The following is a 24,717-nucleotide window of genomic DNA, read 5'->3' as shown; positions in this document are numbered from 1 at the left end:
TATGGTCGGCATTGACGCGGTGGGCCGAAGGGCCTGTTTCTATGCTGTACAACTCTATGACTCTATGACACACTGAGGTGTTTGCGAGATGTGTTAAGACATTACACAAATGGAGGTCCTTGCTAAAAACGGAAGAAATGTCAACAGTTAAGAGAATAAATAGTGCAGTAAGGATTAGCAGGCAATGGAAGAAAGGAATAAATGTGAAAAAGCAAAGTGTTCATTAAGACAATGTTTGGAGTAGCCACCATCCCCGCAGTCCTGGTTCTTAACTGCAATTCCCATTGACAGGCTGTCATAATGATGACCTGACCTCTCCAGAGAGTAATTAACAGATTAGGGGAATTGGAGCCCAACAAGTGGCCACTTACAGCTGTGTACACACTGCGAGAGATGATATCTGACTGACAGACAGGATGACTGACAGACTGTGGAAAGCCTTCTTCATTAAAAGGTGATAGCTATGCGTCAGTGTTTGGATCCAGATCGTATTATGGTATTTTTATAGCAGCCAGTTAGGTACTGGTACTATTGGCCATCACTTTTGTCAAGCTGAATTCTGTGCTTGTCGAGACAAAGGTGTTAACGTGGAAAAGGAAAGTCTGTCCCAGCCTAAGCACCCAGTGTCAACATGAAGCATTCCCACTTCAATCATCATCAGGTACAGCAAAGCAAAACCTCATTTCAGCCCGACCATCAATGCAAGGCCATGAACATGAACAGTAATGGGAAGTTCTCAGAATCACAAATATGTTGCAGCACAGAAGGCGGCCATTTGGCCTGTCGTGTTTGCGCTGGCTCTCCAAAGTAGCAATTCATCTGCTGCCACTCCCTCATCTTCTCCCCGTAGCCCTGCACATTTTTCCTTTTCAGATAATAATCCAATGCCCTTTTGAATGCCTTGATTGAGCCTGCTTTCACCACACTCTCAGGCAGTGCATTCCAGATCCTAACCACTCAGAGCATGAAAACGTTTTTCCTCATGTCTCCATTGCATCGTTTGCCAATTACCCTAAATCTGTGCCCTCTTGTTCTCGATCCTTCCACCAGTGCAAACAGTTTTTCCCTATCTACTTTGTCCAGACTCTTCATAATTTTGAATACCTCCATCAAATCTCTTGCCAACCTTCTCTTCTCCAAGGAAAACAGTCCCAACTTCTCCAATCTATCCACGTAATTGAAGCTCCTCATCCCTGGAAACATTCTTGTGAAACTTTTCTGCACTTTCTCTAATGCCTTCACATCTGTCCTAAAGTGTGGTGCCCAGAACTGGACGCAATACTCCAGTTGAAGCTGAACCAGTGACTTTTTTTTTCTTATTCGTTCATGGGATGTGGGCATCACTGGCTATGCCAGCATTTATTGCCCATGCCTAATTGTCCTTGAATTGAGTGGAGTCATATGTAGACCAGATAAAGATGGCAGATTTCCTTCCCTAAAGGACATTAGTGAACCAGATGGGTTTTAACAATAACTGACAATGATTTCATGGTTACCATTAGATTACCTTTTTTTAAAATTCCAGATTTTATGAATTGAATTCAAATTTCACCATCTGCCATGTCTTGTGTCCCCAGAGCACTAGCCTGGGCCTCTGCATTGCTAGCCCAGTGATATTACCACTACGCCACCGCCTCCCTGTCTTATACAAGTTTAACATAACTTCCTAGCTCTTGAACTCTATGCCCCTATTAATGAAGCCTAAGGTGCTGTATGCTCTACTAACTGAGTTCTCAACCTATCTTGCTACCTTCAATGACCTATGCACATATAACTCTGTTCCTGCACCTCCTTTAGAATTGCAACCTTTATTTTATATTGTCTCTCTGCATTCTTCCTACCAAAATGAATAACTTCACACATTTCATAGAGACATAGAGTTATACAATACAGAAACAGGCCCTTCTGCCCATCGTGTCCGTGCCGGCCATCAAGCACCTAACTATTCTAATCCCATTTTCCAGCACTTGGCCTGTAGCCTTATATGAAATGGCATTTCAAGTGCTCGTCTAAATACTTCTTAAATGTTGTGAGGGTTCCTGCCTCTACCACGTCTTCAGACATCTCTGCATTAAATTTCATCTGCCACTTGTCCACCATTACACCAATCCGTCTACGTCCTTTTGAAGTTCTACACTATCCACCTCACAGTTCACAATGTTTCCAACTTTCATACCATCCACAAATTTTGAAATTGTGCCTCCACCAACCCCTCCCTGTTTGCAGAGGTGGAGACCTAGGATATAGTTCCTCAGTCATGGCCAGATGACATTCAATGTTGAACAAAGGGAGAGATCTAGGAGCAAGGACAGCAGTGCTTGTGAAAATTAATCTTACTGTGAAGAGCGATGATGGGAGATGCTGTGTTCAGTAGCACACCATGGGAAAACTATTTAAAATAACAGAAATAGCACAGGATTCGTAATCAAACAATCATGAGTCAATGTACCAGCACAAGCTGTCACTCAAATCCATCTGCAAGAAGTCTGGGCAAAACCATTTCTCATTCAATCGTGTTATAAATGAATTATTCCAACACAACATTTGTCAATTTCCTCCCTGGATATACCTCATGTGCCCCAAACCCCAATTCACCAGCCCCTGGATTATTTTGTAAAAGGGCGATTGGGGACTCAGCAATAGCAGTTAGTGTGACCATACATGACTCAGCTAATGTTGACATGTGGGTCACTGCATCAGTCACAGTCATCTCCAAAGACAACTGTAATTCACGAGCTGGCACAGGAAAGAGCGACCAGCTTGCGTATGTGTGGGGGTTGGGGGGTTGGTGGGAGAGATAGAGTGCGTAAATGAAAAGATATAAAGCATGGTTTTACATGGATAGGAGTGCAGCACGTTGACTCGAAAGAGTGAGAAAGGTGTGTTGCAAGACCAGGAACTCTCACGGAATGGTAGGTTGCAAATTTGTTGGTCCAGTGTACATTCAGTCTGAGTTATGCTGGCAGAAGGAGGCAACAAACCAGTACTTCCAAACAAAAAAGCTGGAAAAAAGGGTTAGATTCTCCTCCATGATCCCATCACTCCATATTTCCATTCGGAACAAGAGAATCCTGACCTCGGGGCTCTCTTGTGTCCCCTCATGGCTGGTTTCAAACCTGCCTCCTAGGCCCAGGTGCACTTTCTCTGTCTGGTTACCATCTCTGTCTGGTTGAGACATTGAAGAGAGGGAGACTGTCCAAAATATGAAACACACAGGGAAGACCATAACATTTTGAAGGAGTTCTCATTCAGCCCACTGAATCATTTCTTCAAACAGACCATGTATAATCTCATCAGAGATGTGACTAACCACAGGTTAAAAAAAACCCAGGAAGATAAAACTCGATGGAATTTATTCCTGATCCCCAATGGGAATCAAAGATATTAATCTCAGGTTAAAATCCACTTCAATCAGCTGTACTTTGCTCACTCTGTACTGATGGATCAGGAACACTGCAGTCACTACGATCTGAACAAAGTTTGCCGTCTCTGCATACGCTCATCTTCCAAATCCCCAAGCCCTCTCAACCAGATATTCATCTGACTTCTTTGTGCAACGAGATTCAGTCCTTCCTACTTTTGTAGCCTCTGTTACTTCTCATTCTGTAATCCCTGTGGACTTGCACCTGTCTTAAACATACTTAAACACACCACCAGAAGCAACTCTGTAAAGCAAACTAAGTGTCATTGGCTTTATTATCGAATTACCATTTCTGTGGAGCCTGCATTGTTTACAAACCAGGGCAGCTGTGTCATGTCATCATTTCAGGTCTGGCTGAGGAGAGACTGAACTCTCAGCCATTCACAGAGGCCAGCAATTACTGGGCAATATCGACTTTCCCAATGGATCACAGCACGTCTGCAGCCAGATCAACAAAGTTTCAGACACAACTTCTGCCTAACTGCACCTATGTGAACCGTGAGGGCTGATTCAGCAGTGAGCAAACAGCACGTACAGGGATGAGTGCAGCAATTTCACCACTACAGCAAGGTGGAGCGCTCAAAGGAAGTGTCGAATAGGGATAGGATCACACACCAACCCACTGATTCCCCAACCAACACAGCCTTTAAACACAGCTCCTTCTGGGAGTGACAGAATGGAGAATTTTTTTTTATTCATTCATGGGATGTGGGCATCGCTGGCCAGGCCAGCATTTATTGCCCATCCCTAATTGCCCTTGAGAAGGTGGTAGTGAGCTGCCTTCGTGAACCGCTGCAGTCCATGTGGGGTAGGTACACCTCAGTGCTGTTAGGAAGGGAGTTCCAGGATTTTGACCCAGCGACAGTGAAGGAACGGCGATATAGTTCCAAGTCAGGATGGTGTGTGACTTGGAGAGGAGCTTGCAGGTGGTGGTGTTCCCATGCATTTGCTGCCCTTGTCCTTCTAGGTGGTAGAGGTCATGTGTTTAGAAGGTGCTGTTTAAGGAGCCTTGGTGCATTGCTGCAGTGCATCTTGTAGATGGTACACACTGCTGCTACTGTGCGTCGGGTGGAGGGAACGAATGTTTGTAGATGGCATGCCAATCAAGGGGGCTGCTTTGTCCTGGATAGTGTCGAGCTTCTTGAGTGTTCTTGGAGCTGCACCCATCCAGGCAAGTGGAGAGTATTCCATCACACTCTTGACTTGTGCCTTGTAGATGGTGGACAGGCTTCGGGGAGTCAGGAGGTGAGTTACTCGCCGTAGGATTCCGAGCCTCTGACCTGCTCCTGTAGCCACAGTATTTATATGGCTATTCCAGTTCAGTTTCTGGTCAATGGTAGCCCCTAGGATGTTGATAGTGTGGCCTTGGATAGTGAGGAGAGAGGAGGTAAAAGGTCAGATATTACACCTCCTGTGATTGCAGGGGAAGGTGCTGTGGGAAAGGAATGAGGTGTCAGGGTTAATGGAGGAGTGGTCCAGGGTGTCGCACAGGGAATGATCCCTTCAGAATGCTAACAGGGGAGGGGAGAGGAAGATGCGTTTGGCACTGGCATCATGATGGACATGGCGGAAAGGCGGAGGATAATCCTTTGGATATGGAGGCTGATGGGGTGGAAAGTGAGGACAAGGGGAACCCTGTCGCGGTTGTGGGAGGGAGGGGAAGGGGTGAAGGTAGAGGTGCGGGAAATGGGCCGGACACAGTTGAGGGCCATGTCAACCACAGTGGGGGGGAATCCTCGGTTAAGAAAAAAGGAAGACATATCAGAAGTGCTGTTGTTGAAGGTTGCATCATCAGAGCAGATGCGTCGGAGACGGAGAAACTGGGAGAATGGAATGGAGTCCGTACAGGAGGCATGGTGTGAAGAAGTAGTCAAGGTAGCTGTGGGAGTCGGTGGGCTTATAATGAATATTAGTAGACAGCCTATCCCTAGCGATGGAGACAGAGAGGTTGAGGAAGGGAAGGGAAGTGTCAGAGATGGACCATGTAAGGAGAGAGAAGGGTGGAAATTAGAAGCAAAGTTGGTAAAGTTTTCCAGTTCCGGGCGGGAGCAGGAAATGGCACCGATACAGTCATCAATGTACCAGAAAAAGAGTTGGGGGAGGGGACCGGAGTAGAACTGGAACAAGGAATGTTCTACATATCCCACAAAAAGACAGGCATAATCAGGACCCATACGGGTACCCATAGCAACACCTTATACTTGAAGGAAGTGAGTGGAGTTGAAGGAGAAGTTGTTCAATGTGAGAACAAGTTCAGCCAGACGGAGGAGGGTGGAGGTGGATGGGGACTGGTTGGGCCTCTGTTCAAGCAAGAAGCTGAGAGTCCTCAAACTGTCCTGGTGGGGGATGGAGGTGTAGAGAGATTGGACGTCCATAGTGAAGAGGAGGTGGTTAGGGCCAAGAAACTGAAAATTGTCAAAATGACGTAGGGCAACAGAAGAGTCACGGGTGTAGGTGGGAAGAGATTGGACCAGCGGAGAAAAGATAGGGTCAAGATAGGAAGAAATAAGTTCAGTGGGACAGGAACAGGCTGAAGCGATGGGTCTACCAGGACTGTTCATGGATTTTAGGAAGGAGGTAGAAGCGGGCTGTCCAGGGTTGCGGGACTATGAGGTTGGAAGATGGCTCAAAGAGGACAGGATTGGGTACTAAATATTCCTGGATACAAGGTGTTCAAGAAAGATTGGGAAGGAAAGAAAGGAGTGGGGTAGCAGTACTGATTAAGGAGACCTTTACAGTGCTTGAGAGAGAGGATGTCCTAGAGGGGTCAAGGAAAGAATCTATTTGGTTAGAGCTAAGAAACAATACAGGTATAATTATATTGCTGGGGGTATTCTATAGTTCACCAACTAATAGGAAGGATATAGAGGAACAAATGTGCAAAGACATTTCAGACAGGTGCAAAAACTATTAAGTCGTTATAATAGGAGACTTCAGTTATCCTAATATACTCTGGGATAGTAACAGTGTAAAGGAAAGAGAGAGGCAAGAGTTTCTAGAGTATGGTCAGGACAATTTTCTACATCATTACGTTTCCAAACCAATGAGGAAGGAGGCATTGCTGGATCTGGTTCTAGGGAATGAGGTGGAGGAAGTGTCAACAAGGAAAGAGTGATCATAGTATCATAAGGTTTAGGTTAGATATGGAAAAGGACAAGGAGCAATCCAGGGTAAAAATACATAATAGGGGAAGGGCCAACTTCAATGGGGTGAGAACGGATCTGGCTCAGGTAAATTGGAATCAAAGATTAGAAAGCAAAACTATAATTGAACAATGGGCTGCTTTTAAAGAAGAGATAGTTCAGGTACAGTCAAGATACATTCCCACGAGGGGCAAACAAATTCAGAGCTCCCTGGATGACGAAAAAGATAGAGTGAGATGAAGCTGATAAAAGGTGCATATGACAGACGTCTGGTGGATAACACAATTGAGAACCTGGCTGAATATAGAAGGTTCAGAGAGGTGGTAAAGAAACAAAAAAGAGAAGCAAAGACAGAGTATGAGAAGAGACTGGCAGCTAACATAAAAGAGAATCTAAAAGTCTTCTAATGGCATATAAATAGTAAAAGGGGGGTAAAAAGAGTGGGGCCGATTAGGGACCAAAAAGGGGGTTTACGCATGGAGGCAGGGGACATGGCGGAGGTACTTTGCATCTGTCTTTATCAAGGAAGTTGATGCTGCCCAAGTCATAGTGAAAGAGAAGATAGTTGAGACACTGTATAGGCTAAAAATTGATAAAGAGGTATTAGATGAGATGGCTGTAGTCAAGGTTGATAGGTTGCCAGGACCAGATGAGATGCATCCAAGGATACTGAGGGAAGTGAGAATGGAAATTGCAGAGGTGCTCGCCATAATCTTCCAATCCTCCTTAGATACAGGTGTGGTGCCAGAGGACTGGAGAATTGCAAATGTCACACCCTTGTTCAAAAAAGAGTGTAAGGATAATCCCAGCAATTACAAGCCAGTCAGTTAACCTTGGTGGTTGGAAAGTTTTTAGAAACACTAATTCAGGACAAAATTAACAGTTACTTGGACAAACGTGGGTTAATTAAGGAAAGCCAGCATCGATCTGTTAAAGGCCATTTGTGTTTAATTAATTTGCTTGAGTTTTTTGATGAGAGGGTTGATGAGGGTAATGCAGTTAGATGTGGTATACATGAACTTCCAAAAGAAGTATCACATAACAAGCTTGTCAGTAAAGTTAGAGCCCATGGAATAAAAGGGACAATAGCAGCATGGATATGACATTGGCCGAGTTGAGTGACAGGAAACAGAGAGTAGCGGTGAACGGTTGTTTTTAGGACAGGAGGAAGGGATATGGTGAGGTACCCCAAGGGTCAGTGTCAGGACCCCTTCTTTTCTTGATGTATATTAATGACCTAGACTTGGGTGTACAGGGCACAATTTCAAAATTTGCAGTTGACACAAAACTTGGAAGTATTATGAACTGTGAAGAGGACAGTGATAAACATCAAGAGAACATAGGCTAGTGGAATAGTCAGACGAGTGGTAGATGAAATTTAATGCAGATGAAATTTAATGCAGAAAAGTATGAAGTGATTCATTTTGGTAGGAAGAACGAGGAGAGGCAACATAAAATAAAGGGTACAATTCTAAAGGGGGTGCAGGAGCAGAGAGACCTGGGGATATATATGCACAAATCATTGAAGGTGGCATGGCAGGTTGAGAAAGGGGTTAATAAAGCATACGGGATCCTGGGTTTTATCAACAGGGCCATAGAACACAAAGGAAAGGAAGTTGATAAACCTGTATAAAACACTGGTTTGGCCTCAGCTGGAGAATTGTGTCCAGTTCTGGAGATCACACTTTAGGCAGGATTTGAAGACATAAAATAGGGTGCAGAAAAGATTTACGGGAATGGCTTCAGTTACGGAGATAGATTGGAGAAGCTGGGGCTGTTCTCCTTGGAGAAGAGAAGGTTGACAGGAGATTTAATGGAGTTTTTCAAAATCATGACAGGTCTGGACAGAGCAGATAGGGAGAAACTGTTCCCATTGGTGGATGGATCGAGAACCAGAGGACACCGATTAAAGGCGATTGACAAAAGAAGCAATGGCGAGGAGGAATTTTATTTTACCCAGCGACTGGTTAAGATCTGGAATGCACTGCCTGAGAGTGTGGTGGAGACAGATGTAATTGTGGCTTTCAAAAGGGAATTGGATAATTATGTGAAGAGAAAAAGTTTGCAGGGCTACAGGGAAAAGGCCGGGGAGTGGGACTAGGTGAGTTGCTCCTGCAGAGAGCTGGCATGGACACGATGGACCAAATGGCCTCCTTCTGTACTGTAACCATTCTATGATTCTGTGCACAAATACAGACAAACTCATACCTACACCCCTTCCCCATTCATATTGCAGAACTGTTCAGTATGTTAAAGCTTCCAGTGGAATTGCCCCAGTTGTATGTGGGTGGATTGGAGAGTCCTGCTGAACGAGCCTGCTCAGGCCCAGTTATCGATAAGTGACGATGGTGACTTTCATTTTCTGCTCATGGACCTTTGCCAATGTCAGGGAAGCTCTGTTCAGATGAGCAGAGTGAAAGGGAAGGATGAGATGTGGCAGCAGTGCCACCAAGATCTACATTTCCCACGGCGCAACAAGCAGTGAAGGTACCAAAGTCAGGCATTCCACTGTGGCAGCAATGTAATGCAAAAACTTGGCCATGGACTTGCAATGATCCAAACCATTAATTCGAAGGACAGGCGGTAACAATAAGGACCCAAAATCACTTTGCATGATTTCAGCTTCTAACAGTCTTTTCAGAAATTCCTCCCTTCAGTTCAGGCCTCAGTTCAACAGTCGCCAACTCTAGTTGGATGCATTTCTGGAGGTTTCATCACATGACTTCCCATCTTTAACTGCCCCGCTCACTCAAACAGCAGTTTTCCCCATCACCAAGATTTTTATAACTAATAAATCTAAGTGAGCGAGTGAGTCAGCGGCGCTTGAGATGGCTTGGCCATGTGAGCCGCATGGAAGATGGCAGGATCCCCAAGGAGACATTGTACAGTGAGCTCGCCACTGGTATCAGACCCACCGGCCATCCATGTCTCTGCTTTAAAGACGTCTGCAAACGCGACATGAAGTCCTGTGACATTGATCACAAGTCGTGGGAGTCAGTTGCCAGCGATCGCCAAAGCTGGCGGGCAGCCATAAAGACGGGGCTAAAGTGTGGCGACTCGAAGAGACTTAGTAGTTGGCAGGAAAAAAGACAGAAGCGCAAGGGGAGAACCAACTGCGAAACAGCCCCGACAACCAATTTTATCTGCAGCACCTGTGGAAGAGTCTGTCACTCTAGAATTGGCCTTTATAGCCACTCCAGGCGCTGCTTCACAAACCACTGACCACCTCCAGGTGCTTACCCATTGTCTCCTGAGCCAAGGAGGCCAAAGAAGAAGAAATCTAAGTGTTCAAAGAAAATGATAAAAGAAACTTTTTTTAATGCTCCTAAAATTTTTCACCCAGGTTAGCTTGCTGGATACTCCAGGTCAATCCCTGAAGGTTAGGAACCAATGTTTCCTCTTTGCAATTGACAGTGGCCACACGTGCAAGCATCTTAAAGGGAACGCTGCTTATGTGCGGCCTGTTTGTTTCCTGCATTGCACATTCCGACAACTACTGCACTGCCACGCACCCGCACAGCTTAGGGGGAACATTTTTGGAAAACCCTCCCACAGTTACTTTATTTGTTGCATGGAGCTGGAGGCCTGGGATAGTTGCTGCCTGTGTCCCAGGTTCAATCTCTCCTGTCACAGGACAAGACTGGACAAGAATTCAAACTTTCTGATAGGCAGAACATGCTCTTAGAACACCATGCTGGATAAACACAAACCAACAAGCTCAGACTAAACAAACATGACCAAAATGGATGAACAGACAAATTAAAACTGCTATAAAAGGGCAAATCTGAAATATCATTCAGTGAGAAGACATGGATCGAGCTAGTGAAAAGTGACCTTAGGACGGATATCAGGACATTCTTCTCCACACAGCAAGCAATTGACACTGGGGAAGCATTACCAATGGGGGCAAAAACCCTGGAAACAGTTAATAAATAACTTGATGCTGCAATACAGGATTGTAAGGTGCTTTTTGATAAACTAATATAGGGCAAGTGCTCTTCCTTATCTCTAATTATCTTGTGAATGCAACACCAAAGTGAGTAGTGGGATGCCAATTCACACCCAATATAATGAGCCCAATATCTCAAGGGGAGGCTTCAAAATGAATTAAAGCAACATAAAAAAACAAGAACAGCAACTATCCTTGATCTGGTCCTATTTAACCGAATAGAGAAGTCACTGATCAGCACAACACTCAAGCTAGAAGACAAAAGTTGACCATTCTACAAGTAGTCTTTCTTCTGCTCAATGAGTATTCAAAGACAATCTATGTATTTGTTGAAAATGCATAGGCCACTTTATACGTTTTCCTGTTGTCACTGAGAGTATAACAGTGTCTGCGTGGTTTACACAAGCAAGTCGTTACTGGCACCAAATCCTGTAACTAACATCTTCTTTCTGACTGTCTGTCAGAAGACTCTCTCTCTCACTACAGTATTGATGTCAGAAATACAAAGAACAAAGAACAAAGATAATTACAGCACAGGAACAGGCCCTTCGGCCCTCCAAGCCTGCGCCGATCCAGATCCTCTCTCTAAACATGTCGCCTATTTTCTAAGGTTCTGTATCTCTTTTCTTCCTGCCCATTCATGTATCTGTCTAGATACATCTTAAAAGACTCCATCGTGCCCGCATCTACCACCTCCGCTGGCAATGCGTTCCAGGTGCCCACCACCCTCTGCGTAAAGAACTTTCCACGCATATCCCCCCTAAACTTTTCCCCTTTCACTTTGAACTCGTGACCCCTAGTAATTGAATCGCCCACTCTGGGAAAAAGCTTCTTGCTATCCACCCTGTCTATACCTCTCATGATTTTGTACACCTCAATCAGGTCCCCCCTCAACCTCCGTCTTTCTAATGAAAATAATCCTAATCTACTCAACCTCTCTTCATAGCTAGCGCCCTCCATACCAGGCAACATCCTGGTGAACCTCCTCTGCACCCTCTCCAAAGCATCCACATCCTTTTGATAATGTGGCGACCAGAACTGTACGCAGTATTCCAAATGTGGCCGAACCAAAGTCCTATACAACTGTAACATGACCTGCCAATTCTTGTACTCAATGCCCCGTCCGATGAAGGAAAGCATGCCGTATGCCTTCTTGACCACTCTATTTACCTGCGTTGCCACCTTCAGGGAACAGTGAACCTGAACACCCAAATCTCTCTGGACATCAATTTTCCCCAGGACTTTTCCATTTACTGTATAGTTCACTCTTGAATTGGATCTTCCAAAATGCATCACCTCGCATTTGCCCTGATTGAACTCCATCTGCCATTTCTCTGCCCAACTCTCCAATCTATCTATATTCTGCTGTATTCTCTGACAGTCCCCTTCACTATCTGCTACTCCACCAATCTTAGTGTCGTCTGCAAACTTGCTAATCAGTCCACCTATACTTTCCTCCAAATCATTAATGTATATCACAAACAACAGTGGTCCCAGCACGGATCCCTGTGGAACACCACTGGTCACACGTCTCCATTTTGAGAAACTCCCTTCTACTGCTACTCTCTGTCTCCTGTTGCCCAGCCAGTTCTTTATACATCTAGCTAGTACACCTTGGACCCCAAGCGCCTTCACTTTCTCCATCAGCCTGCCATGGGGAACCTTATCAAACGCCTTACTGAAGTCCATGTATATGACATCGACAGCCCTTCCCTCATCAATCAACTTTGTCACTTCCTCAAAGAATTCTATTAAGTTGGTAAGACATGACCTTCCCTGCACAAAACCATGTTGCCTATCACTGATGAGCCCATTTTCTTCCAAATGGGAATAGATCCTATCCCTCAGTATCTTCTCCAGCAGCTTCCCTACCACTGACGTCAGGCTCACCGGTCTATAATTACCTGGATTATCCCTGCTACCCTTCTTAAACAAGGGGACAACATTAGCAATTCTCCAGTCCTCCGGGACCTCACCCGTGTTTAAGGATGCTGCAAAGATATCTGTTAAGGCCCCAGCTATTTCCTCTCTCGCTTCCCTCAGTAACCTGGGATAGATCCCATCCGGACCTGGGGACTTGTCCACCTTAATGCCCTTTAGAATACCCAACACTTCCTCCCTCCTTATGCCGACTTGACCTAGAGTAATCAAACATCTGTTCCTAACCTCAACATCCGTCATGTCCCTCTCCTCGGTGAATACCGATGCAAAGTACTCGTTTAGAATCTCACCCATTTTCTCTGAGTCCAAGCATAACATTCCTCCTTTGTCCTTTAGTGGGCCAATCCTTTCTCTAGTTACCCTCTTTCTCCTTATATATGAATAAAAGGCTTTGGGATTTTCCTTAACCCTGTTTGCTAAAGATATTTCATGACCCCTTTTAGCCCTCTTAATTCCTCGTTTCAGATTGGTCCTACATTCCCGATATTCTTTCAAAGCTTCGTCTTTCATCAGCCGCCTAGACCTTATGTATGCTTCCTTTTTCCTCTTAGCTAGTCTCACAATTTCACCTGTCATCCATGGTTCCCTAATCTTGCCATTTCTATCCCTCATTTTCACAGGAACATGTCTCTCCTGCACGCTAATCAACCTCTCTTTAAAAGCCTCCCACATATCACATGTGGATTTACCTTCAAACAGCTGCTCCCAATCTACATTTCCCAGCTCCTGCCGAATTTTGGTATAGTTGGCCTTCCCCCAATTTAGCACTCTTCCTTTAGGACCACTCTCGTCTTTGTCCATGAGTATTTTAAAGCTTACGGAATTGTGATCACTATTCCCAAAGTAGTCCCCTACTGAAACTTCAACAACCTGGCCGGGCTCATTCCCCAACACCAGGTCCAGTATGGCCCCTTCCCGAGTTGGACTATTTACATACTGCTCTAGAAAACCCTCCTGGATGCTCCTTACAAATTCTGCTCCATCTGGACCTCTAACACTAAGCGAATCCCAGTCAATGTTGGGAAAATTAAAATCTCCTATCACTACCACCCTGTTGCTCCTACATCTTTCCATAATCTGTTTACATATTTGTGCCTCTATCTCACGCTCGCTGTTGGGAGGCCTGTAGTACAGCCCCAACATTGTTACCGCACCCTTCCTATTTCTGAGTTCTGTCCATATTGCCTCACTGCTCGAGTCCTCCATAGTGCCCTCCTTCAGCACAGCTGTGATATCCTCTTTGACCAGTAATGCAACTCCTCCACCCCTTTTACCTCCCTCTCTATCCCGCCTGAAGCATCGATATCCTGGGATATTTAGTTGCCAATCATGCCCTTCCCTCAACCAAGTCTCAGTAATAGCAATAACATCATACTCCCAGGTACTAATCCAAGCCCTAAGTTCATCTGCCTTACCTACTACACTTCTTGCATTAAAACACATGCACCTCAGACCACCAGTCCCTTTATATTCATGAAAGGCTCTTACTTTTTCAGGTTATTTGCTATCTTGCAAGCAAACTGTGTGCCAGTGAATGATTAATAAAGAACAAAGAACAGTACAGCACAGGAACAGGCCATTCGGCCCTCCAAGCCTGCGCCGATCTTGATGCCTGCCTAAACTAAAACCTTCTGCACTTCCGGGGTCCATATCCCTCTATTCCCATCCTATTCATGTATTTGTCAAGATGCCTCTTAAACGTCTCTATCGTACCTGCCTCCACCACCTCCCCTGGCAGCAAGTTCCAGGCACTCATCACACTCATTTGCCTCGCACATCCCCTCTAAACTTTGCCCTTCGCACCTTAAACCTATGTCCCCTAGTAACTGACTCTTCCACCCTGGGAAAAAGCTTCTGACTATCCACTCTGTCCATGCCACTCATAACTTTGTACACCTCTATCATGTCACCCCTCCACCTCCGTCGTTCCAGTGAAAACAATCCGAGTTTATCCAACCTCTCCTCATAGCTAATACCCTCTGGGTAATCTGGGGTTTTCATTTCCCATTAAATGAAGAATACACCAATGTGTCCGCCAGCGACCCAATAAGAGAATTAAGGGTCTCAGCTGCAGATGTGTTTATACCCTGAGATAAAAAGGAAGACAAGGGAGACCTTCTAGGCTCAATGAAAGATGCCTCGGTTATAAATTAACAGAGAGGGAGCTGCTTCCGAATCAGGGGAGAGTTCAATGAGATCTTGAGTTAAAAGAGAGCAGAACAATGTGGTACACATACTACTTTTGTAACCTTGTAGATTATGTATGTGATCAACTAACAATTAGCGTTTTTGGAACCCTTCTTTGTAGTATGGTAAGGTGGGAAAACTTAGGAAATAGGGAACAGTATGGACAAGATGTCAAGGCAGAGGGATTCTGGGAGATTATGTCAAGTTTTAAAATGCTTACTTGCAGTACAAGGGTGAGACCTTGTCAGCAGACAGTGAAAACAGCTTCTGTGTAGATTTGCCTTGTAATGAGATTAGGAACCTCAAAATATAAAAGCATTGAGATAAAGTAGTCAACACAAAGGGGCACTACTTGCACAAATCCGAAAGGCTAGCAACCATCACAAAATGATCCTTGGTTGGTTAAAAAAGGCATCCTTTAATACAAGACTAATCACTGATTGGGAGAGGGAAGGGTTAATTGGAAAGCTGCCAGAATAAAAGTCTTGTCTTTGACACTGTACGGCAGAGAATTTTCAAACAACAAGAAGAGACAAGAGAGAGAAACCAACAAAGAAAACTTGAAGACTAAAAGCTGCAAAAGAAAGAGTCGTGTGCTTGCCGTCCAGTCTCTATTATGGGTAATATCTGTGTTAGGCTGTTAATCATTGTCTGAGTTTGTGACTATGGTTTATCTGAAAACTTAACAAACTTGTCTTTACCTTTATCTCAATAAAGTTGATTCACAATAAGCTTTGTGCTGCCAAATCTGTTTCCACCTTAGAAGGCGGTATAAACCACCCCTATCTTATCAAATATTACAACACAATATTAAAAATGTGTCAAAGCTGGAAATAAAATCTGAAAACCATAACATAGAGGCTGGAATGTAGCAGCGATTCAGCATGACTTCGCTGAGGCCAATACAGAAACTGTACAGCAAACGTCAGTACAACCTAGCCCAGACTTCAAGAGTACACCTTGTATCACTGGCCCTGGGGATTCTGACATCATTACTTTGTTTGTTAGTCCTGAAACAAATTTCACGAAATAGTTCAACATACCCAAAATAGTTCAAGCTCTGATTTTATCTTTAGGGGCGCCATGTTTTGAAACTTTTGAATTCAAGCAATTAGCAGCAATTCTATGCCCAAACTAAGGTAGTTTTGGAACTGCGACTTATACTTTACTCTTGACTGAGGGGATACAGATTAGCCATGATCTAATTGAATGGCAGAACAAGCTCAAGGGGCTGAATGGTCTACTCTTGTTTCTTGACATCTAGTATAGCTCCAAACACTGCAATGTCATTGACCAATGCCTTGACACCCTCAGGTCTATCTAGGATTTTTTGGATCTTTTGCTGGAATGTTTCCTGCACTGATGAGATTCAGATGGCACAGACATGAATCTTAATTATCTCAACAGGGAATTAAATGTAGTTAGCTGAATGCTTTCCTCATCGAGAGCTACTTGCCAGGATTCTGGCTTTGTATCAAGGAAAGAGAAGATTCACCCATTCAGCATTTTAAGTATAATGTCTCCAATTGTTGGCATTGATCAGTATTTCTTCATGACGGATTTTTTAAAAATCCTTGGGATTGACACATACATGAATTTGACTGGAATTTCTTTTAATCAACTATTAACAGAGAAAAACTTAGAAAGCTACAAATTGGGAAAAACGCTGCCATCTTAAAGACTAGCGTCTCTCAACTGCCCCTATTAAATTCTCCCTAAAATTTCTCCACACTATCTGCCTTGACCGCCTCAATATATCTCCATGCCACATTCTCACTGCCTCTGCATAAAATAGTTACATTTAAACTATCTGTGTATGTTCCCTCCACGGAGCTTGATCCCACATCCACTGGTTCTAGAGCTGGTGGTAATTGCAAACATATTATCAAGGTTCAAGGGGGTCGGTTAGCTCAGCCAGCTACAGTGCGATACAGAAAGAAGCCAACAGTGCGGGTTCAATCCCCATACCAGCTATGGTAGTTCATGGAAGTCTGCCTCCTTGCCTTGCCCCATGACTTTACATCACCAACTCTCTCTCTATAATGTGGAAAGATGCCTATGGTCCTTTGGGACTACGGCTAGAGCAAAAATCAAGGTACAACTAATCTATTCCCTGAAAATCCTTAATTTTTGCCTAGTTTTAATTCTGGAATTGTCCACCCAATATAAACATGGAATCACAATCACTACACAGACCACAGTGGTTAAAGGAGGCCCAGAGCCACCTTCTTAGGACAATTGAGGATAGGAAATGAAAGTCACCCGATCAGCGGTGACCATATCCTATGAACGAATTTTTGAAAATATCTTGAATATCTCCCCGATTTCTGTTCTCCAATGATAGGTTCCTCAAGGCTCCAATGGTTCCCTTTTCTGGAGTGCCTCCAATGCTTGGATATCCTTAACAATGGTGACTAGAATGATATCCAGTACTGCAGATGTAGCCATTATCAGTAACCCAGTACTCAAGGTGTGGGCAATACCAATGCTTTGTGCGGACTCATTATCACTTCCTGGGATTTGTGTGCAGTCCTCTGGTTGCACATCTGAAGGCTCTCTGGAATATGATTCCCATTTAAACAATGGGCGGCACAGTGGCGCAGTGGTTAGCACCGCAGCCTCACAGCTCCAGGGACCCGGGTTCAATTCTGGGTACTGCTTGTGTGGAGTTTGCAAGTTCTCCCTGTGTCTGCGTGGGTTTCCTCCGGGTGCTCCGGTTTCCTCCCACCGCCAATGACTTGCAGGTGATAGGTAAATTGGCTGTTATAAATTGCCCTTAGTGTAGGTAGGTAGTGGGGCATATGGGATTACTGTAGGGTTAGTATGGATGGGTGGTTGTTGGTCGGCACAGACTCGGTGGGCCGAAGGGCCTGTTTCAGTGCTGTATCTCTAAATAAATAATAAAAAAATGAACATGATGTTGGTGGGGGGGGTGGAGGTCAAGGGGCAAACAGGAATTACAATAAGTTGCTTCATGAAAAATGCACTAATTGAAATTTGTGGCAGATACCTTGATAGAATTCCCTTCAACATAATATTGAAGTTAACAAAGAATGACATTACCAGGGAGGTGCAAGGAGTAGGAGGAATCTAAAATAAGAACAAGGAATTCAATCTGTATGATGAAATTTAGGACAATTTGGAAGCAATCACTTTCACAGGTGCTCCTGACATATCAAAACAGAAATGTGTTAGTAGTGTGATTTTTCTATCTGCCTGTCCAACTCACAACAATCACCAGTGGTGCTTTGTGCAGAATACAGATTTACCATCAACACAGCTGCTGGAAGATGGACAGGATGACTTTTTTAGTCGACTTATTTTCTAAAGGTCAGTTTAATGAAGTCTTTTCAATTCTCTGAGGACTTGAACCATCAGAAACAGCCAAATCTAAGGCACTTTATGTTTGAACTAAATACAGGTCCAGGGGTTTATCATTCACACATCCCACTTTCACCTACTGAGTGGGAGCCAGGCTTTCACTGGTGTTTTGGGCTCCGCTTTTATAAAGAGCCTCCAAGAGCATGAAGTGATGGATCGGCTGCCCATGCTTATGTTGCTAAGACAGGCCTCACTTATTCCAAAGGGACTTTTGTGACTGTATGGGGTATATTTTTAAATTCCCACCCAAGCTTAAAACTAGCATTGCAAATCCACCGCTCATTATAGAAACCACTCAATTATTCATTTGAATGGAGTTAGCTGTTTGTATAATGGGTTCTGATCTTCAATGCCAGTTTTAGACCAGAGCAGCAAAATCTAGCGAAAAGGCTGTTTGGAATATGACCTGTTTATAGTATTGAGTAAAGCCAATGGGCCAAGGCTGGGTAATAACCCCAAAGGCCCATGGTCACAAGAATCTGAGCACCTGCTGGATGGAAAGTGCCTCCCAACCTGAAATGGACCGTGGACAAAAGAGGAAATCATCATTCCCAAAATTCTCTTTTTTATATTCCCTTTCTGTCAATGCGCAACTGGGAGGATAGGAGATGGGCAGGAAGCTGCTCCCAAGCTCTATCAATCTTGTTTCACAATTAACTTCTTGATGAAAAGTATGTGTGGGACTGAGGGTGGGGATGACACTCCCTCCATCCTTTATGGGTAAGTCCTTGGACTCCACTTACATTTCACTCCTAACTCCACGCCCACATTTCTGCAGCTTTCCAATTCTTCCTGAAAAATCACACAGTAGAACCAAGGCCAGTACTATCATCCTCTTTATTGTCATTCTACAAACAACTTTACAAAGAAAGACTTACATTTATGTAGCACCTTACGACATCTCTCAGATGCATCTCAAAGCATTTTGCATTCAATGAATTGTTTTTAAATGATATGTTCAGAGGTGAACAGAGCAGCCACTTCGTACATAGTAAGATCTCACAAACAGCATAAAATGAATGACTAGTGTAATGAGAGTGTTTCTATTATTGTAAAATATGTTTTTAAGGACTTACAGTTGAATTATGGATATTGATTCATCTGGTAGCTTGAAGGGAGCTCACCAGAAGGTTTTTGGACTGAGCTTGAAAACAAACAATTACTGGAAGGCACCTGTCTGCAGATAATTACCCAGCAGAGGTTGTTTTTGACTTGGGGAGATGTTAACAAAGAAGTGACAGGTCAAGATTTATAGAGGTCAGGAGGCTTGCCTTCTGGAATGTTTTTGGTTTTACTTTGAATTGTTACAAAAGAAAGTTATTCTTTGCCTGCCAAGGAAAACCAGCTCATCTCTTTCTCTCCTTTTGAAAGAACCTTGTGCATCCAGTGTGTCAGCCTCCTTTTTCCTCCTGTATTTGAAGAAACCCTGCATATTGAAAGTGTGAGAACTGAAACCCTTGTTGCTGCATTCCTGCTGTAAGGCCTATCAGAAGCCCCTGTAGCTACATTTCTGGGAAAGCTTACCCAAACTGATCTTCAACATCGCCTGGAAAGAACTGTTCTGGGAAGATCCCAGTGACGACTGTCTATACGCATTTGGGACACCAAACCATAACAAAGGACATCTTTCCATATCTTTTTTTTTTGAGAATGAGAAAGTATTCAGCCTAAGTGTTTTTTTGTCTTTTTTTGTACAGCTCTAAAACCAAAATCCCTTTTATTTTTCCGGTTAACCAATGTATGTGTGTATGTTTATGTGTGTGTGTGAGGGGCTAGGGTAAAAAGGGACCTTTACTATTCCAATCTGTGTGTTTTTGCTTTACTTATCGGTTAAGAATTGTTTTTATAATAAACTTATAATTTTGTTTTTATTAAAGAAACCCGGTTGGTTTGTTTTATTCTGGGAAAAATAAGAGTATATGATTGACTGTATCGGTAAGTGGGAAAATTTTAATATATGTTGTGACCCATGAAGAAGTGGAACTAGAATAAACAGTGCACTCCTCCCGCCTCGGTTGCAACACCAGTTTAGCTGTTTTTGGTGGAATTAGTTGAGAACGCTATGGTCTTCCGTGAACACTGCCACATTTGAGCCAAAAGTTCATGCAAACATAGCTTAACATTTCATCCAAGGTCACATGCATGGCATGTCCAACACTGCAGCACTCTCTCAGTACTGCACTGAACATCATCCAAGATCATATCTGGCAATGGGGCTTGAACCAACACATTCTGAACAAGAAACAAGATTGTTATCATGAGCCAAGCAAGTACCTCAATTACTGTTGAGAATTAGATATTACTTTACAAAAACCTTCTATATTTAATATCTGATTCTTTGCTTTAATTTTGCTACATTCTTTCCTTCTCACTCACCTATTTATAGATCTTTAAATCTGTGCACAATGAAACTATTTAATTTGCAGTAAACTGAGAACCCGATTTTCGAACTTTTGGTTATTTTATCAACCAATTAGCACCTGTCACAAGCCAGTAATTTAGGTGCTAAGGTCACTAAAGCAGCTTTCTAGAGGATGTCTAACATAGGGACAAATAGCTACTGCTTCTGAATTATTAACTCCAATCGAGCTACCCATCATGATGACATTTAAGTAAGCTCCCATTTTCGATTGTGTGAATCTCTCCAGGGACGCATTCCAGCTAGTTTGGTTAAGGGATAAATATTAGCCAAAAGAACTCAGAAAAGTAAATGAGGATGCACAGACATGTTCTCCACTGTTAAGAGTTTGTTATTTTGAACAAAACGTGCACCTCAGAATAAAAGCAAAATACTGCGGATGCTGGAAATCTGAAATAAAAACAAGAAATGCTGGAACCACTCAGCAGGTCTGGCAGCATCTGTGAAAAGAGAAGCAGAGTTAACGTTTCGGGTCAGTGACCCTTCTTCGGAAGGGTGCACCTCAGAATCTTCTTTGGCCTTCTTATCTCGAGAGACAATGGGTAAGCGCCTGGAGGTGGTCAGTGGTTTGTGAAGCAGCGCCTGGAGTGGCTATAAAGGCCAATTCTAGAGTGACAGGCTCTTCCACATGTGCTGCAGAAAAATTTGTTTGTCGGGGCTGTTACACAGTTGGCTCTCCCCTTGCGCCTCTGTCTTTTTTCCTGCCAACTACTAAGTCTCTTCGACTTGCCACACTTTAGCCCCGTCTTTATGGCTGCCCGCCAGCTCTGGCGAACGCTGGCAACTGACTCCCACGACTTGTGATCAATGTCACAGGATTTCATGTTGCGTTTGCAGACGTCTTTAAAGCGGAGACATGGATGGCCGGTGGGTCTGATACCAGTGGCGAGCTCGCTGTACAATGTGTCTTTGGGGATCCTGCCATCTTCCATGCGGCTCACATGGCCAAGCCATCTCAAGAGCCGCTGACTCAGTAGTGTGTATAAGCTGGGGATGTTGGCCGCCTCGAGGACTTCTGTGTTGGAGATACGGTCCTGCCATCTGATGCCAAGTATTCTCCGGAGGCAGCGAAGATTGAATGAATTGAGATGTCGCTCTTGGCTGACATACGTTGTCCAGGCCTCGCTGCCATAGAGCAAGGTACATGTTCTCCACTGTTAAGAGTTTGTTATTTTGAACAAAACGTGCACCTCAGAATATTCACTATATAAAACACACAAACAAGTGCATAACCTACACTGAGCTCCCAGCCTCCTCCATCATTCTCTCTAATCATTATCATGACTGAAATGTGTGGCACGAGTGTTGAACTTGAATTACCCACTTAACCCGGTAAAGAATTTGTCAGTTCTAGTAGATATTCAAACACGGTCTGAGTTCACAGGTTGATCCCGAAAGATTTCCATGCGTGCTTTACAAGAAAAGCCCCTCATTTGGAGCTCCTTAATCTAACTCGTGCAGCTGTCACAATCCCTGGCTACTGATAACCCTGTACGTTGCCAGAGTTCAGACACAGCAGCAGAGGTCTGGGGGCAAGACTCTCTGAGGATTTATTTGATACTTCATGACCGGCAGTTTAATTGGTCAGAATCGTGAGCGCAGCAGATCCTCGGATTCCTGAGGATTATAGATGTTGACATGTAAGAACAGGAAGTGTGAAGAACATTCTAATTTTCCTCCACACGGTATGGACACTCGAGGATGGACCAACAATCCAGTAGGACAGACTTTAAGATGAGGTGTAGACTGCGATGGATACAAGGTCTAAGCCATGTTGGTTAAAAGGAGCAGCACCAAAACATACATTATTTAGACTGAGAAAAGGTCACTTGATCCAACACAGGGTTCATGTGATCCCCATCCCCTCACATCCATCCGCTAACTTAAATTTAAGGATTTAATGCTCTCAGCACCAAACCTTACGCAGTGAGAGTACAAATCAGAAAACAATTTTAACAGATGGTAAACTGCATACCTTCATAAATGGGAGCACTGCACTCCGTGCTCTTATTCCTGATATAGAACTCCTTAGCATAAAGTTCTGTGTTGAACATGCCCAATCATAAAATATCTGAATCTCTTTCCAAAATTATGTTGTTTGGCCTCTGTTACACATTGCTTTCGAACATTTGGATTCAACTGCTGGGTTCATTTATTGTACAATCCTTCAGAACTCTTAATGTTCCAGTTAAACAATCTAGATTGTATTTCTGGGCCCCACTTAAAATTGGCAGAGATTTTGAAATAGGATTTTCTGAGAGGGCATTGGTGACGACAAACCCCGCACATCCAGGGGAAGATTTGAAGGATTCCCATTCTTCCCTGCATCTCGCCTCTTCAGTTAAAAGCAACATTAGTGAAGATATTAGATACTCCCCGCAACTACCCCACTCTCAGACAGAGTGGATTCAAAGTCTGAGAGCTGAGGGAGAAAGAGGGGCTTAATAGTAAACAAAAATATTACCAATAGGATGAATCTCAGATCTCTGATTATTCTTTGCCAATGAACCAATTAGAAATGAATGAATATCTTGTAAATTTGAGTTACAGTTCGACTAGAACTTGTACAAAGTTCAGATAAATATTTTATGCACAAGTCCATGTGTGAGAGCAAATTTATATTATTCCTGTAGCTGTTTAGTATAAATGAAACACAACATTTAAAGTACAGATCTTACACTGAAGTGATTAGACTTTTAAAAGACTCCCCTTTTTTCATGTGGTGCAGATTTGGTCTGATTGTACTTGCTAGCCAAGCTTTTAAAATTAAACCATAGGGATAGATTTGACCCCTGGATTTGGGTTTTAGATTTGAGGATTATTCTTGGAGTTGCAGCTCCATCCAAGGTGTGATTGTTGATTGTTCAGAGTGTTAACTTGCACCAATAATGTAAAGTTATGACATTCTCTGCGTGTTCTGCTGAGAATCACTCACCGTAGTTGCTGTCGTAGAAAACGATGAACTTTTGCCACCGAAGCTCATTGACTAGTCTGAGCATGACGTCACCGATTCGGACGGGCGGTCTGGCGGGCAGTGTGTACTCCTCTAGGTTGGGGTTACGGATGAGCTGACAGGCCGTGCGAGGAGACCCCCCGTTGCTGCGCTGAACAAAGAGATGTGGAATATGCATGGTGTCCGTGAGAGATTGGAGGGCAGTGGCTGAGATACAACCAGTGGAGGACACCAGGGCGAGGATTCCTTGAGTCATCAGGTCACATGCTGTTGCACAAAAAGAAAAAAAGAATTAATCTCCAACTATTGGGTGAAAGGACATTTATATGATGAAGCAGTATTTTTGAGATAACAAAACATAGCATAGAGCTGAAACAGTAAATGGAAAACTAGTCTCAGTACTCTGCCAGTGCCACTTTCAGCACACTCGGAGGAGGTGATTGGCAGAAGTGACTCTCCCTCTGATTTTTCTCTTTTTCTGCTATGACGACAATTTCTCCTGCTCACCAGAATTTTATTCTAGCCCACATTAATGATAAAAAAAATCTCCAAACTCCGTTAACTGCACAGATTCTTGGTGAAAAGTAGTTTGGTGAATCAAACCACCATGACTCAATAAAACTGCTTATAGTTTAGCAATAATTGCACCAGATTAATAAACTTACAAAGGGGCCCCATGGGACAACTGCAATGAGAAATTAAAATGTCACACTGGCTCACTAGGTTACAGCTAAAATCAAATTGTTCTAATATGGCACAAAGAAAATTACTCTGTATCTAACCCGTGCTGTACCTGTCCTGAGAGTATTTGATGGGACAGTATAGGGGGAGATTTACTCTGTATCTAACCCGTGCTGTACCTGTCCTGGGAGTGTTTGATGGGACAGTATAGGGGGAGATTTACTCTGTATCTAACCCGTGCTGTACCTGTCCTGGGACTGTTTGATGGGACAGTGTCGAGGGAGATTTACTCTGTATCTAACCCCCGTACTGTACCTGTCCTGGGAGTGTTTGATGGGACATATAAATAGCACCTTTCACAATCTGAGATGATCACAAAGTGCTTTAAGTGCTTTGAAGTGTAGTCACTGTTGCCATGTAGGGAAACATGCCAACCAAGTTACGCACAGCAAGGTCTCACAAATGGCAATCAGGTAATTATTTAGTTTAATGATGTTGGTCGAGGGACAAATATTGGCCAGAACACTGGGGATAACTCCCCTGCTCTTCTAATAGCGCCATGGGATCTTTTACATGCATCCGAGAGGGTAGACAGGGCCTTGGTTCAACAGTTCATCTCAAAGACGGTACCTCCGACAGTGC

The 24,717-nt window shown here is 43.7% G+C and overlaps 1 protein-coding gene across 1 annotated transcript in view; it reads right to left on the bottom strand.

The window, feature by feature from the left end:
* LOC137355387 (glutamate receptor ionotropic, delta-1-like) overlaps nucleotides 1–23,656 on the bottom strand; it is a 410,432-nt gene extending 386,776 nt beyond the window's left edge. Inside the window, exon 1 of the mRNA XM_068020382.1 lies at nucleotides 23,377–23,656. Coding sequence (XP_067876483.1) covers nucleotides 23,377–23,650 — 274 coding nt within the window. The 5' untranslated portion in view covers nucleotides 23,651–23,656. The remainder of the gene's footprint in view (nucleotides 1–23,376) is intronic.
* Nucleotides 23,657–24,717: the final 1,061 nt, after the last annotated feature.

This window comes from Heterodontus francisci, chromosome 42, assembly GCF_036365525.1.
Source record: "Heterodontus francisci isolate sHetFra1 chromosome 42, sHetFra1.hap1, whole genome shotgun sequence".
NCBI lineage: Eukaryota > Metazoa > Chordata > Chondrichthyes > Heterodontiformes > Heterodontidae > Heterodontus > Heterodontus francisci.
This window is presented reverse-complemented; position numbering and strand designations above follow the sequence as displayed.